The 16,746-nt window shown below is 37.7% G+C and overlaps 1 protein-coding gene across 1 annotated transcript in view; it reads left to right on the top strand.

Moving 5' to 3' along the window:
• The window catches only part of TPO (thyroid peroxidase), a 213,695-nt gene that overhangs the window by 81,921 nt on the left and 115,028 nt on the right, over nt 1-16,746 (top strand). The window contains exons 10-11 of the mRNA XM_027690190.1: nt 3,883-4,012; nt 12,732-12,770. Coding sequence (XP_027545991.1) covers nt 3,883-4,012; nt 12,732-12,770 — 169 coding nt within the window. The remainder of the gene's footprint in view (nt 1-3,882; nt 4,013-12,731; nt 12,771-16,746) is intronic.

The raw sequence follows: 16,746 nt of genomic DNA, 5'->3' as shown, positions 1-16,746 counted from the left end.
ATGCTCCCCCAAAATCCCACAAACACAAAATACAATCCAAGTTTATGTTTAATGCTTTGATATCTTTTTAGCTACATCGTTTCTGTTAATAGTCCAGATATATGAGCACATTTGAACATTTTTTTAAGGTACAAGACTATGTGACATTTACAATATAAAATCCTATTATTTTTAATGTGACATTTCAAAGAGATTAAGTAATTCAGATAATTCTTTATGGAGAATTTCCACTCAGATCCACCCATAGTCCATAAAACTTCAGTTTAAATATGAATTCTAGCAAGAGGGTCATATAGTACTATAAACAAACCACAAGAAAATGCTGAAACAAAAGCAATAAAAACTCAACTCATACATCAAAGAAATCATACAAACAGGAAGGAATACTGATTTAGGACCTGGGAAGATCAAATCTGTCTGTCTGTATCAGCATGGTAGTAAACTTCAAGTAAAACAGCTGCTGTTAGGCATACATCTAGGTTTTTATAAGGGCAACACAATAAAATAGCTATGTAAGTCTAATGGAGAGATGGTTTCACATGCCACAGATACTGAGAAATCTAAAAATATGTTTCGCTGAAATTCTTAGCCTCCAGTAAAGTAAAAATTCAGCTGGCACTGAAAATACATTTAATCTTAGAACAGTCTTTTAATTTAACACCTCTAAAGTATCTAACTACTTGTATGGCAAAATATGCTTTATTAATATTAATTAACAATATTTGTTTAAATGTGTCAATGTCAAAAAAATAACTTGAAGTCTTCCAAAGCTCATCTCTTATTCTCTCTGCCATTCTCGCAAAGAGAGTGTTTATTTTATTAAAAGAAATTATTGCCATAAACAAACCCCAGAGGAGACCGGGAATGCAGGTCCATTCATCATTTCCCCATGAAAATGAGATAGAAAGAGACTGAGTATGGAAAACAGTGCCTCATGCTTCTTGGCAGAAATGCTTAAAGGAAACAAAGTTACAGATTGGGAGACAAATTTGAAATCAAGAAACATGAGGGTAATTTGACACAAATTTCTAGAATTTAGGAAATGAAAATATTCGTTTCTGGTTCTAGTTGCAATAGTCAGTACCACAACTGCTGTAATAGAAGAGATGGCAAATTCCTCTGACTGTGTTTTAAAATGGTCTTGTAGCCTCAGAAAAAACACACACACACACAAATAAACAAAATAAAATAAATAAATAAACAAAAAACCTAAACCAAAACTACAGCAACTTTATAGCATCTTGAGACCTCTCAAACTTACTATTTGGTATTAAATGGAAAGCTCCTCATCACCTAATAGGAATAGGTGCTTTGCTCTGCCTCTATTTTTTTTCTTTTCTGTGTTTTGAGGAAATGGTAGAGAGAGGCATGGCATTTAAGCCTCTCAGATTTATATTCTCCTGAATTCCAGTGCTATCTCAGTGCTTGAATTGATTGTTTCACTTAAAACAAAAGCCTCAGCATTCATTTTAGTAAATTTTTATTTTTACTTCGAATATTTGTTTTTACTTGTAGCATTCTATACACTATGCTTTTCAGAACACAGTGTGATACACGGAACAATATCAGTATATTATAGTATCATCATAGGGAAATTATTGAAACTGAAGGCAAGAAATAATCACAGTAAAGTTGATTAAAGTTGAGAGTAAAATCAGTGTATTACTAGCACAGACTTCATGGCTGACATCTTTTACTTTGAAAAGCCTTGGCTGTTTTGTTTCCTGTGTCATTTAATGCATTAAACTGCTCTCAGGTAAAACTGCCTTCCTGCCCAAGTCAGCACAGTGGGGAGAGCAGTGCCCCAAAGGTCTCAGTCCCCATGTATCAGGCAACGTGACCACCATTGGCGCATCAGATGCCTTGAACCAGACTGAGATCCTGGGGAAGGATGTCCTGGTGTCAGTCTTATGGAGCAAGGGAACAGCTCTACAGGAAGGGCTTGCAGATCTTGCTGGACACCCCTTTGAGTAAGTGTCAGCTGAACACACTTTCAGCGATGAAGCCCCAAACAAGGATTGCCCTTTCACTGGGTAAGGATTCTACCATCATAGCTTTGATATTTGAATTGGATATCTAAGCTGGTTATTGTGAGTGGCCTCTCTTCACCGCACCAAATTAAGTCTGTTTCCAGCTTCCACTGTGTATCAATGAATAGGGAATTTTCACTGTCTCAGTGGGATGTTGACAAGATCATTCCATAAGTCATTTCATTACAGCACTGTTGGGATCTTTGTCAGAGCTTAGGTAAAAAGAACAATGTACTTGAGAGGTGATTGAGTCAATTTACTTGAAGACAATAAGAGGATTTGTTTTGACCTTTTCTTTCTTTCTGAAGAGGTGAAACAGATTTATGCAAATGAAAGTGACACAGCATTGTACCATTGCCACCAGGTTTTAGCAGTTACGATGATAATTCAATCATGACACTAAAACAGGGAATTGGCTGATATATATTTAAGTCTTCATACCAAACATGTAATTTTTGCAAAAAGCAATTATAACACTTTACGACTCTTGTAACAGTAAAGCCTGTCATATATATCTATTCGGATAGTTTGTCTTATTAATATTGTATGTGATGTTACCTTTTTCAGCAAGTAATAGAGTTCAGTATTCCCATTCACCATCAAAATGCCTACAAATGACAAGGGTTAGTTAAGTAACTTTTTCACTAAGTCATGAATGAATAACTGCTTATGAACCTCTGTGTGTCATTTTGAATGCTTATGTTGGCATATACCATAGATTAAGCAGTAGAGGACTCCACCTTAGATCAGAGAACCCTAGGAAAACAGCAACTTCATAGAGCAGTATTTGGGATTCAGTAGTTGGCTGTCTTCTAAGTTAGTACCAAAAATGAAGCAAGTATAAATATATAATGTGTAAATGTAGAAGGTAGCAGTGATATTCTCCATATTATATACACAACAAACATATACACAATTTTTCAGATAATTATAATTGTCTTTCACAGTAGTATATGACAAAAATGTAATTCTTCTGACAGTCATAGGCATTTAATAATCTGTGAATCTTTCTGAAGTTTAGTTACTGCAACTGTTGCATGTCACTTTTTTTTACATTTACATCAGTGTGCTTCCATGCAACTACTTAATGAGCCTTTGTTGTTCCCATTGAAAAATCTTGTAGTAAAAAAAGCATATCCCACCATCATCCAAAGGCAGGGGTTTTCAGACATACATACACAATGCATAACTTACTGCAGATAGTAAGGAAATCATTGACATTTGCATAATAAAGATGCTATAAACATGTGAAAGTTGCATTAAAAGTTAATAAAATGCAATTGCACATTCCCGTGTGTCAATACTGTTTTGAGAAATTTGTTTAAAGAAAAATATTTAAAGAAACTCCTGAGAACATTTTTCAAATTCCTATGTCATAAAAGAGCTTAAAGAAAACATTGCTTTGAATGACATGTAGAAAAATAATGGAAACAAAGAAATGAAAGTTAGGAATACAGTTCTTTGCATCTTCGTACATTCTGAGTAAATGAAGCTAAAATGCAATGAAGAAAATTGGCAATTCAGTTTTAAAAAAAATTGTGTTTGTTCAAAAAGATCTGATGCGTACTTCCTTAATACACTACCTTAAGTTCAGCAGTTATGAACATAATATGTATAGTCAGAGGAAGTGAATGATCATCAGCACATGTATGCTGGTACAGAGAAAGTACTTATTGTATCTGTTGCTCCTGGTACTGCCCATTATTATCCTTCTTTTTGTTGCCTTTCTTTTGATTTGTAAACACTCAAAACTTGTCAAAAGGCATAAAAATTACTTGAACACTGATAAATATTTGGCAGTTTCAGAAAATTGATGTATCTTCCGTTATGGATATATTTCTTCTTACTGCAGATCTAATGCATTTGAAGTGCTGGCACTCGATGGAGTTGGTACTGGGATACTTCAGTTTTATACAGCCCAGGAGAGTGCTGACTGGCTGAGAGCAATGTCAACTAACATCAGTGATTTGACACTTCAAAATGTATGTTACTTTCTGTATATTTTCTTGTCTATGCTATTGTAAAATTATTTCTAGTTTTCAAAGAGTAGAAAACAATTCACATTTAAGAGCCAATATATAAAATGACTGTGTATGAGGAGGAAAAGGAGAAAGGAAAAAGCAGGGAGAGGTGGTCTGATCAAAACTATCATGAAGTTTCCAGGACTTGCAGTGTTATCACAGAACAGAGAGTGGTAGAAAAACATTGCATTTATTATTTTTAAGACTTATTAAGGCAAAATATTTATCTGTAGTGGTAATTTCACAGAGCTTCAGACATGACCAAATATATAATTTTTACATTTTTGTAATTAAACTGTGCTTGAAATTAACATTTGTTGATTTTGAAGTAGGCATGTGAAAATTCCATAGCTAGTGTAGGGTGATTTACAGATGCTTACTGGGAGACGTTATTTTTACCTCTCTAAGTTGTCTAAGAGTTGATTTATTTAAGGTCATATTATTCTATGTTTCTCCTTTCTCTCTAGAAGTATAAAGGTGCTTATGCTATTTTAAGTTATTCGTGTAAATTAATAAGTAACATTTGTTGTTGCAAGCAGAAGTATTACCTAATCCCTGGAGAAACAGAAAATTGCTATTTGGACGGCACATTATTATTCCAACAAAGAACAGCTAAAAACTATTGAAGATTTTGGAATGAACCATAAAGTTAAATAGGGAACTGGATAATGTACAATATTGAAAATATATTTATCTCTAAGAAATGGTAAAAATCAGTGATGAAAATATAAAAGCACTGTTATCACTGAAAGAATTGCCTGTACAGGTTTTTAATATTTTTTCTTAAATATGTTGAATCTGTAATATCTTTTATAAATTATGATTTAGTAGTATGACTTTAATTTTATGCTTTGTACTCTAGATGAGCTGTTGCTTAGTTCTTCAGATTATATTGCATAGAATTTGTATTGGATTTTAACATAAATCTTTGGTTGAAAGAGATTAAAAATTTAATTTATTTTTCTAGTCATCAAAAGTTACATGGAATTCCATTTGATAACTATAGTTCATTTATTCCATTAAATCTTTTAAATTATTCAATTGCTTAAGCAATCTCTTTCATGAAATAATTTTTGCTTATTACGCATTCTTTATAAATATTCTCTATTTAGCGATTTACATCATGTATGCAGTATTGTTATTTGACAATTCTAAGATAGTGCATAGTAATATTTTTAGAGCAATTCCAGTTCATAGTTACTAAGACATTTTTTTTGTCTTTCTAATGAAATCAACTGAATAAAAACCACTCCAAGGATATAAGTGAATAAGACAATAAAAAGTGACTATAAATGCAAGCAGCACCTTTATTATCATAGCGTGCTAGTCTGTTTTTTTCAAAGGCACTATGTGCAGCAATATACGTCCTGACATAGTATCTTCACTGTGTTGGGACCTATCTGAGTAGTTTCATTGGTCTTCTCCCTTATCTATTACAACAGTGAATTCTGTAAACAAAGTAGTCTATCTGGTGTTAGTATAAGTGGCTGTTCCCAGGAAAGGTCTGAGAAATAACAGTCATGAATGTCATGAACAGATGAATTCCCATATTTTGTGGTTTTGGTGAGTTACAGAGTAAACTCTATGTTATAGAGTAAACTCTATGTAGCTCATATGAGAAGCATGTAAACTTTTTGCTTGGACTTAATGGACTTCGTTAGGTGCAAGAAAAGTGGGTAGAGCCCTTCCCAAATCTTCGTTCGCGAAGCCTAGCCATGAAAGGTGTGCAGCCTGTGGTACAACTGGAAAGGTCCAGCCAGAGCATTTTGACTACTGATCATCAGAACAGGAGATGTAATAGTCAGTGAGAATCCCTTTTATGGCAAACCATTTCTAAGATGAGGATTGTGAGGTTAGAGTGCAGCAGAAGGAGGCTGGAGAGTACTTGCTGCCTCTGGGCAGCCAGAGGAACTAGGGCAAATATTGGGCTTCTTGAAAGTCCATTTTGAATGCTTTTTATTACCTTAGTACTATCATTTCACAGAATCCTTCTTTTCTTGTCATACCTCAGAAACTGACGTTAGGGAATGGATCTGTAATTCCTTCAGACCTCTTTACTGTTTCTGCACTTTTCTGCTTCTGTCGAGTGTCTCTCCCATTCTCCAGGAGTACCTGAAGATAATCACTACTCATTCAGAAATCCAGATACTTCCTCATCTAGTTATGGGTTATTTTCATGAGTCCTTGCTGACTCTAAGTTCAGTTGCTTCTCCAAATATTTAAACTAGTCATTTCCTGTTCTGTCCTATGCCATCATCTCTGTATGGAAATTAACTACTAGATACATAGTCACAATGGATCTTCTTACTGATACATTTGGCATGATGTCAGCATCCTTACCTGATCTATTACTAAGTTTTTAAGCAATATTTTTCATTATTCACATTTTACTTCCACATATTTTTAGATTGTGTTTTGCTGATAATTGTTTCATGACTTTAGTAACTTTTCCTGCACCTCAGTCTTTCTTACTTAATCTGTGCGTATTCATGCTACTCTTATATACATCACTTGTCCTACATATTTTCATAAAATTTTGAATAATTTCTTTTAGAATTTTAGTTCTTAAAGAGCTCCTAATACAGATTGTTTTCCTACACTGCACACAAGCTTTCCTGTATCACTTTATCCTAATATACTTCATTTTTTTTATTTTACCCTAATACAGTTTAATTCAGCAAGTGGCAGCTCTTTGTCAGATCTTCTGCTGATGCCAGAAGACAGTCCTAATGTAGGTAGTACAAAAATAGCTCTGCCACAATGTGACACTTCTGCTATTGTCAGACTACTCTTTTGAAGTACTGAAACATCTAACTTCTATACAAAGACAAGCTCTCTGGGGATCAAGGGTAAAGGAGGAATCATCTTTCAACAGTGAAGATGTGAGGAGCTGTCACTGCATAAGGCTGCTGCCCCTGTATGTTAACATATTTAGAAAGTGCTACTTGGTAGATGAGAACTAATGATTCTGGTACCAGCCTGGAGAGAGTTAGTTCTTAGATGACAGAGGAGCACAGGGAATACATGGAGAAAAATGTAAGGGTATCCTTTTAGCCCTCCTTACTGATACATGCTTTGTATGCTTAGCTCAGAAAATCTCCTAGTAACAATTGGCTTTGCAAGAAGCATGCATTACTTTTTTTTCTGAGGACCCTTGCTCCAAATTATTCATCATTCTGTTCATATTCTGTTTTTTTCACATACTTTTCTACCAGCATGAAACTACCCTATCATCTTCCTTTGTGATTCAGTCCCCAATTTCAATGTTCGCAAAACTCTTCACATTTACCTTTGGCAGAAATAAATAGAGGTGAATCAGCACCTCAGGTTTATTTCTTCATACACTTCTTTTCTCGCAGAAGGAGGTGCAGTTGAAGAAGCTGAGGGAAGAGAGGTAACAGAAACTATCAGTGAATATTCCATGATGTAACAAGAAGCACAGGAAACAAGTTAATCTGCATGTGCTTCTCACTACTGCTGTTCTTAATTTCTTTCACCGGAGGGTTCTTTGTAGGCTGAAGTGACAATTTGTGATGGAAATCATTTTCTAGAAGAGAGTTTTTTGGGATAATTTATATTTCTCTCCCTATTTTACACCATTCAAATTGCCAGCTATTAGATATGTGCAGCTTTTTTTCTTAGAAATATGACACCAAACATTAATGTAGTCATAATTGGTGGAAGCATCTAAAGGTAATGCTGCCAGTTCATTTACATTACAGAGATTTGTTTCTTATATTTATAACTTTCTCAAGGTTTTGTGTTTTTTCCCACTATATTCTAGTAGTCTTATTAAAAAAAAAAATTCATAAATAAATGAGTAGCTCATAAGCACATAAGAGAACAAGTTATGATGCACTTGTTCCACTTTAAACATTATTTATGGTTTTTATAAATCATTCACACAGTTTCATAGGAGGTTGGTAGAAACTTAAAATTTGGAATCAAAGTAGGTTTATTAATCCAGATCATATTTATGCCTTTTACAGCCTTTTTAATTGTATGTTATACTGTACAAACCTTTTCTTTTATTCCTTCATGTAAACACATATCTAAGTGATACTCTGTGTTGCAGTTGAGTTAATAAAAGTTGATTACTATTATAGCTAGGAAAAAAAATAGATGCCTGTCAAGATCCTTCACTCTCACTGCTGTCAGGAAAGAGAAAATAGGTATATTATATGTGAGATAAATCCCAGCCTGGGAGGTATTTAGATTTAGGTAAACAATTCTGAACTATTTCCTCCACAGTCTGTTCCTGTCCTGTACGTATCCATTCAGAACAGAGTATAGGAATTATAATTTGTTTAATAGTTCCTTTTCAATGTTGCCTGCAGTCTTTGTAGATCCAGGTTTTTTGTTTTAGTTCCCCTGCTGTCTCCAGCTCCCATTACTGTACTGCAGTGCTAAGAGCCTATGCACTGCCAACAAGGTAAGCGTATCCCATTCCTGTCTCTCTGCACCAGCTGTGGAGGCATGTAGAGAACACGTGCTGCCAGGTGAAGTGGAGAATACATACTTCTCAGCCCCATGACATAGGGACATAATATGGTCTTTTGTCTCCCCACAGTTACATCCCTGCTTTGAACAGGGATGAGCTAAGACTGTGCAGTGAATAGCAGTGGAGTCCAATGCATTCTTTCCTCTTGCCCTTATCAAAGGGAAGCTGAACTGCTTATGAGGGTGCACTTCACAATACTCTACCCTCATTGTGCAGAAAAACCTGCATGGCCAGTCTCACACATTTTTTTCCAGGCACATCTGAACCTGTTTACTTGCACTGATTTGTGCTATAGTAATCTCATTATTCAGCATGTTTTTGGATACTTGCAAGGAAATTATATTTTCTGTGTGTATAACATGGCTTCTATCTATTTACTTTGTGTATGTATTTTTGTCTCAAGCATAGGAGAGAGGCTGGGGCAGAATATGGGCAGGGCGTGTCAGCATTTCTACTGACATTAAAGTATTCTGGGTGTCTTTTCATTATGTCCTGTACGACTGCTCTAGCAGGATTAAGCCTACCAACAAATCAGACTGGTGAGATCTGCTTTGTTCTGTGACACTGGGCATGTCACCAATTTGTTTTAACCAAGTTAAAGAGTGAGTTTCTTGAGTTCTCACTGGTTTGTTACTGACAGGGTGCCGATGGCATCAAGAATCTCTACCACCTCTTCCCCCCACCTCAGTGCTGCCGGCCCGCTGTAACTTAGTGCAGCCATGCAGCCTGGGGCCAGGCTGTGGTAAGCCACACATGTGCATGACCTGGAAGGAACCTTGCTAGGGCCCCTTGTTCTGCTTAGCAGCTGAATTTTAGTTCCATTCTTGTCTTTGGTCCATGCCTGTGCTATGCTGCAGGTACCAGCAACTGCAGGCTCTGACCTGCCTCTGTTGTGGTAGTCCCTGTTCCTCCTCTAGGGTGGCAGGGAGGTAGTAGGGACCATGGCAGGGCCACTCCAAGGGCCTGACAGGATCTTCCCGCACACAACCCAAGGTGACAGCCAGGTCTGGCAGATGCTCCAGGCTCCCAGTATCTTGGCCACCTCATCCTCAGACCCTCCGTCACTCCCCTGGATTTCTTCTGCTTGTTTCCTGTAGCAATCCTCTCCTGAAACCATTCGGCACCATATTAAAAACAGCATCCTGCAATCCTCCGAAGAATCCTTAGGGTTCTCCCTCAAGAAGAACAAGGACTGGTTTGATGAAAACAATCAAGAAATCCAGGATTTGTTGAGGAAGAAGAGAACCCCCCACCAAGCACACGTTGCACTGCCATCATGTCACGCAAGAAAAACAGCCTTTCGTCTTGCATGCAGCAAGCTCCAACAGACACTCCGTGACATCCAGAACAAGTGGTGGATCGATCTAGCTGCAAAAACTCAACTACGCGCAAATACGGGTGATCACAAAGTATTCTATGAGGCCCTGAAAACAGCATACGGGCCTACATACCAGGTACAAAGCCCTCTACTCAGCGCTGATGGACAAATGCTTCTAACAGATAAAACCTCCATTCTGAATCGATGGTCTGAACACTTTCAGACTCTTTTCAGTACCAACCATGTAGTCCAAGACTCAGCAATTCAGTCCATCACACAACAACTGGTAAAGTATGAATTGGATACTGCCCCCTCTTTAGGAGAAACCCTCAAGGCCATACAGCAGGTGAAAATTGGCAAGGCAGCTGGGGTTGATGGAATTCCACCCGAAGTCTGGAAACATGGGGGCCATACCAAATTTCATGAGTTTGTGGTGCGCTGTTGGGAACTAGGCGAACTACCATCAGACCTTCGTGATGCAGTCATCATCACTTTGTATAAGAAGAAAGGAATTAAATCAGATTGCTCAAATTACCGTGGCATTACTCTGCTCTCCATTGCTGGCAAAATCCTGGCAAGAATACTCTTGAAGTCAGTGTGGTTTCAGAGCCAACAGGAGTATCACAAACATGGTATTTGTTCTCAGACAACTGCAAGAGAAGTGTAGGGAACAGAACGAAGGTCTTTATGTAACCTTTGTCGATCTCACCAAGGCTTTCGATACTGTGAGCAGAAAAGGTCTGTGGCAGATTTTGGAACATTGAGGTTGTCCCCCCAAGTTCCTTAAAATGATCATCTCACTCCATGAGGATCAGGACGGCCAAGTCAGGTATGGTAACACACTTTCTGAGCCCTTTCTAATAAAGAATGGTGTGAAACAAGGCTGCGTTCTCGCTCCTACCCTTTTCACAGTCTTTTTCAGCATGATGCTCCAAAGGGCCACTGCAGACCTCGATGATCAGGACGGTATCTACATTCGATATCGTACTGATGGAAGCCTATTCAATCTGAGGTGACTGAAGGCCCACACCAAGACCTTAAACCATCTTGTCCGGGAGCTGCTTTACGCTGATGACGCCACCCTTGTTGCCCACACAGAAGCAGCCCTGCAGCGTTTAACATCCTGCTTTGCAGATGCTGCTGAGCTCTTTGGGCTGGAAGTCAGCTTAAAGAAGACAGAAGTTCTCCATCAACCTGCACCTCAGGAAGTCTTCCACCATCCCCACATCACCGTTGGCCAATCAGAACTCAAATAAGTCCAACAGTTTAATTACCTAGGCAGCCTCATCTCCTCGGATGGTAAGATTGACGGGGAGATAGACAATAGGTTAGCGAAGGCATATTGTGCTTTCGGAAAGCTTCATAAAAGAGTTTGGCGAAATAAACACCTGAAGAAAAGTACAAAGATCAGTGTTTACAGAGCCATTGTGCTGTCAACTCTCTTATATGGTTCCGAATCATGGGTCATCTACCACCACCACCTGCATCTCCTAGAATGCTTCCATCAACGCTGCCTCTGTACAATCCTAAACATCCACTGGTCAGATTATGTGACCAATACATCTGTTCTTGAGCAAGCAGCAGTCACAAGTATTGAGGCCATGTTACTGAGAACACAGCTGCATTGGGCAGGGCACGTCTCCAGGATGAAGGACCACCGCCTCCCTAAGATCCTGCTTTATGGTGAACTTGCCACTGGCTGCTGCAAGAGAGGAGCCCCGAAGAGAAGATACAAGGACTCCCTGAAACAACATCTCAGCCTTGGGCATATTGATCACCATAACTGGTCTACTCTGGCCTCCAATCGGGAGGTCTGGAGACACACCATCTATAATGCTGATGATGGCTTTGAGAAAGCATGCAGGATCACCCTTGAGGAGAAAAGACAACGCAGAAAGAATCGAGCCTTGCAGAATATACCATCTAAGGAGTCTTTCTGCTGTGCCTTTTGCAATTGGACATGCCTCTCTGGTATTGGCCTTTTTAGCCACCAATGTGTTTGCAACAAACATGGGTAGAGCCCTTCCCAAATCTTTGTTCGCGAAGCCTAGCCATGAGGTTTTCCACGTGCATATGTGTATGGGTTTTGATTTTCTTATCACAAGCCTTTCATTTCTTCTAAAACAGGCTTTCTGATGACAAGGTCCTTTGCAAGTACTCATCAACTCTAGGTCAATTTTCAGTTTACTCCTTGCATATAAGGGAGTCTGTTTTTCCAGTCTAATCTTTTCCTTTCTAGATTCTTATCTACACTTATCAATATTGCACTTCAAAGTGTTACACTTTAAAGAAGGGAATATATGTCAGGGTTTGTCTACTGCTTATCTATGCAAACTATGACTGCCAGAGAAAAGCCAAAATGAATAAAACTCTTCATTACCTAAACAAAGAGAAAAAGCGAGAGATATGTAACTTTATCTTGAAGAGCAAACTAAAAGGAAAGCCCATACAATTTTCCTTTCATCCTTCAACACATCTTATACTCCATTGTCTTCATTTCACAAGTACTTAATCACAGACCTCATTTGTAAATCTGCTTAAACAATTGTTTAACTGAGTGAGGTGTCTACAGTACAGTACAATATTTTCACTCAGAGTGGCAAAGTTCATACTTTGCAAATCTTTATGAAGGATTCAATGAAAACTCTGATAAAAGGCTTTTGTCTTCAAATCTTGGGTTTTTTTTAAATTCAGCATAGTAGTAAAAATCTAGTATGTAAGCACTGAATGATTTAATTTCTTACAAATATATTTTGAAATTTTAACACTGTATTCCATAACTAAGTCAATAAATGCTAATTGGATCACAGAAACTCTTCAACATATAAATAACTCTGTGTGTTCTTCCATCTCTGTCATAGATGAAAATGGCAAATAAATGCTGTTCTCCCTCAGACCAGGTAAGACTTCTATTACATTATACTTTTTTTTTTTATTTCTTCTGATTACGTTGTTGGAAAATTTGTAGAGCTTGCATATGCATATCTAGTCAGTTTTAAAATTCTAAAACCACGTTTTCTATGGTTTGAAATTCTGAAATTACCTACTCAATATAACAGATTCTTACTATTCTTACTAATCTACAGTAATGAGTAGAATCTTCCACTGTAAACCTAAAAACTGGATTAGATGGAGCCATGAAATACATGAGAGGGGAACAACGGAACTCTCAGCCAGGTCTTGGAAAGCGTAGTGTATGTTTGCATGCAACACTGTAGTAGTGAGTCTGTTAACTCCCAATTTACATCAGGTGCACAGATAGCCAAGGAGTGAATTCCAAATCTAATCTGTTTGGCATGTATCAGGCTATGCAGACTGTGTTTGTTCGTCCGTGATTTTTGGAGCTCAGAAGCCTGATGATATATTTCTTCTACTCCAACTAGACAAATGTCCCAAACTCAGATGAAGTTACTGCTTTGGGAGGCATTCTTACTTCCTGTAACAGTGCTTTGTAAAAAAAATAGTAGCATTTTCCAGGCTAATTAATTAATTCTGGAAAATACTCTGAAGCTTGTATTACAAAACTAGTGAGTTACACTTACATCTGCTTTCATTGCATCAATCTGGCATTATTGCTCAAGAACACAGAGCCTAATCCTGGCTGTTTTCAAAAATGCTGTGTTTGTAGATTATAGAAGTGAAAAACAGACAAGGTATCTTTTATAGCATTTTACTGCAGAAATTAATTATGGAATTTTTATTATAGAAGTCAAAGACTGAGTCAAAAAATTCTTCATATCAGGATCAAATAAATATTTATTAGTTTGACATATTGAATACTCTTTCACATGTCACCATTTCATCATCTTATTTATACAATGTACTTGGACATATACAGGCTTTTCCAGAAGTTATTAAAATATTTAAGCATTGACATTTTCTTACACAGGAAACTGTTTTCTTATATTAGGGTTAATCCTTTGAAAAAATATACCTTGAAACCCACTACAGACTTCAATTCTATGTATAGTAGATAATAAAATTGCCCCTAAAACTAAAATAAATACCTATTCCATATAAGAATTTAACATTTAGTCTTCACTGGCAATCTCTCTTCCGACACCTTGCAAGAGTATGGGCTGCAAGGTGGGGAATTGGAGAGCAAAGTCCCTCCCACTGTAAGGAAGAATCAGGTTCATGACCACTTGAGGAACCTGAACACATGTTAAGTCTATAAGACCTGATGAGATGCATCCCAGAGTCCTCACAGAACTGGTTGATTAAGTTGCCAAACCACTCTCCATGATATCTGAAATTTCATGTCAGTAGGGTGAAGTCCCAGGTGACTAGAAAAAGGGAAACATTGCACCAATTTTTAAACAGGATATAAAGGAGGAACCCAGGAACTACCTACATGTCAGCCTCACATTTGTTCTGGGAAGATCATGGAATGGATCCTCCTAGAAGCTGTGATAAGGCACTTGGAGGACAGGGAGGTGATTTGAGACAGCCAGCATGCCTTCACAGAGGGCAAGTCCCACCTGACCAACCCTATAGCCTTCTATGGTGAGGTGACTACATCAGGGAACAAGGAAGGGCTCCAGATGTCATTTATCTGGACTTCTGCAATGCCTTTGACACAGTCCCCCACGACATCCTTCTGTCTAAATTGGAGGGAGATGGATTTGATGGGTGCACTGTCCAGTTGATAAGGAATTCATTGGATGGTTGGATCCAGAGGATAGTAGTCAATGGCTCAGTGTTCCAATGGACATCAGTGACAAGTGGTGTCCCACAGAGGTCTGTACTGGGACCAGTACTGTTTAATGTCTTCATCAGTGACATAAACTTGATGAGTGTGCCCTCAGCAAGTTTGCAGAAAACACCAAGTTGTGTGGTGTGGTTGACATACCTGAAGGACATCCAGAGGGACCTGGACAAGCTTGAGAAGTAGGTCGAGATAATCCTCAGTATCAATACAGGCTGGGGAATGAATGGATTGAGAGCAGCCCTGCCAAGAAAAAATTAGGGGTGCTGGTGGATAAAAGGTTGGACATGACCCAGCAATGTGCACTTGCAGCCCATAAAGCCAAACATGTCCTGAGCTGCATCTAAGAGTACGAGAAGGTCAGGGGAGGTGATTCTGCCCCTCTGTTCTGCTCTTGAGATCCCCACCTAGAGTGATGCATCCTGTTCAAGAAGGACATGGATCTGTTCTAACATATCCAGAGGAGGGCCACAAAGATGATCAAAGGGATGGAACACCTCTCCTACAGGAAAAACTGAAAGAGAGGGGGCTGTTCAGCATAGAGAAGAGAAGGCTCCAGGGTGACCTTATTGCAGCCTTCCAGTAAGTAAAAGAGGGCCTATAAGAATATTTGGGACAAACTATTTAGCAAGTCCTGTTGTGATAGGACAAGGGGTAATAATTTTAAACTAAAAGAGGATTGATTCAGATTAACCCTAAGGAAAAAGTTTTTTCACATTGAGGGTGCTAAAGCCCTGGCACAGGTTTCCCAGAGAGGCAGTGGATGCCCCATGGCTGGAAACATTCAAGGTTGGGTTAGTCTCTGAGCAATCTGATATAGTTGAAGATGTCCCTGGTTATTGCAGTGGGGTTGACCTAAATGACATTTAAAGCTCCCTTCCAACCCCAACTATTGTATAATTCTATGATTTAATTACTTTTTTTGTCCTGGCTTTTAATTATTAATTAAACTGATATGAAAAACAGGTGATTATGAGTGCCAGGGGAAAAGGTATTTAATTTGGATATCCTTTGTTGCATGAACTGTCTACTGCAAGTACTTTAGTAACAATTAAAAGTTTTTTCTTATCAGTTTGGGCAATCATAATGAGTTTAGTTGAAAAAAGGAAGACACACTCTCCCTCAATTTTTAAGAAGTATTGAGGACAGTCATACAACTTATCACTAGCTACATAATTTGATTTCCTAAATAAACAGCCTAGTCTCCATAAACTGCCTAGATATTCAGTGCAGAAAATTATTCTGTTCCAGAGAGCTGTTCAAATGTGAAACTTGATATCAACACTTTAAATCATCCTTTATAGGAGCCACTTTTGCTGTCTTGACTTGCCTCTTAGCATATCGTCTAAAGTAGGTGCCTAAAGTTAGGTGATAAAAATCTATGCCACTTTTTCCATTCCTAATATAAATATAAGGGACAATACAATTAGGACCCTAATTTCAGAAGCTGAAAATTTAAGATAGAACTGATGGCAACAAACATTGGATTTTTCTCTGCCAAAAAGTGAGAAAAATTAAGTTTATAATGAATTTTAGCAGAACAAGGAAATAAAACTAGCAAACATAAAAATATTAAAGGAACAAAGTGAACAATTCAAAATTCATAGGTCCTGTGAAAACTTGCTTTAAAAGCAACCAAATTATGAATATTTGAGATATATATATATATCACAAAGGCATCATATAAAACTTGGCAAAAGTAACTGAAAGCAGAAGAGGTCTTGTTCTGTTCTAGATTAATGGAGCCTATTAATGTCAGTTACATAATGTTTGTACAGATCTGAATAGCTCTTATTAATGCAATTGATTTAAAATTTAGAGAAAGGATAACCTTAAGAGATTGAAGGTCACTTGAAGAGCTGCCTTGAAGTAAAATTGGTGATAATTGAAAATTTATCTTTGCTTTTGAGCACGGACATTCCTGAAGAATTAAACAGAGTTTCATTAATGTGTCGCCTGTGGTGAGTTTTCTTCATTGCTTTTAGAGTCCAACTTAATCATTCATAAAGGGACACGGTTGGATGTGGATAGGTTTCATTCAGATTATTTTTTCATAGCACATTAGCAGTCCAGGATTCAGGGTCATCAAGAACATAAAAAATTACTTTGCTAAACCAGGTTTTCTTTGTTTTTCATATTGCCCCTAACTGGTTTTACTGGAAACTGAA

Source organism: Neopelma chrysocephalum, unplaced genomic scaffold (genome assembly GCF_003984885.1).
Source record: "Neopelma chrysocephalum unplaced genomic scaffold, ASM398488v2 Primary Assembly neopelma1_80b, whole genome shotgun sequence".
NCBI lineage: Eukaryota > Metazoa > Chordata > Aves > Passeriformes > Pipridae > Neopelma > Neopelma chrysocephalum.
The sequence above is the reverse complement of the archived record's forward strand: the minus strand, read 5'-3'. Positions and strand labels throughout refer to the sequence as shown.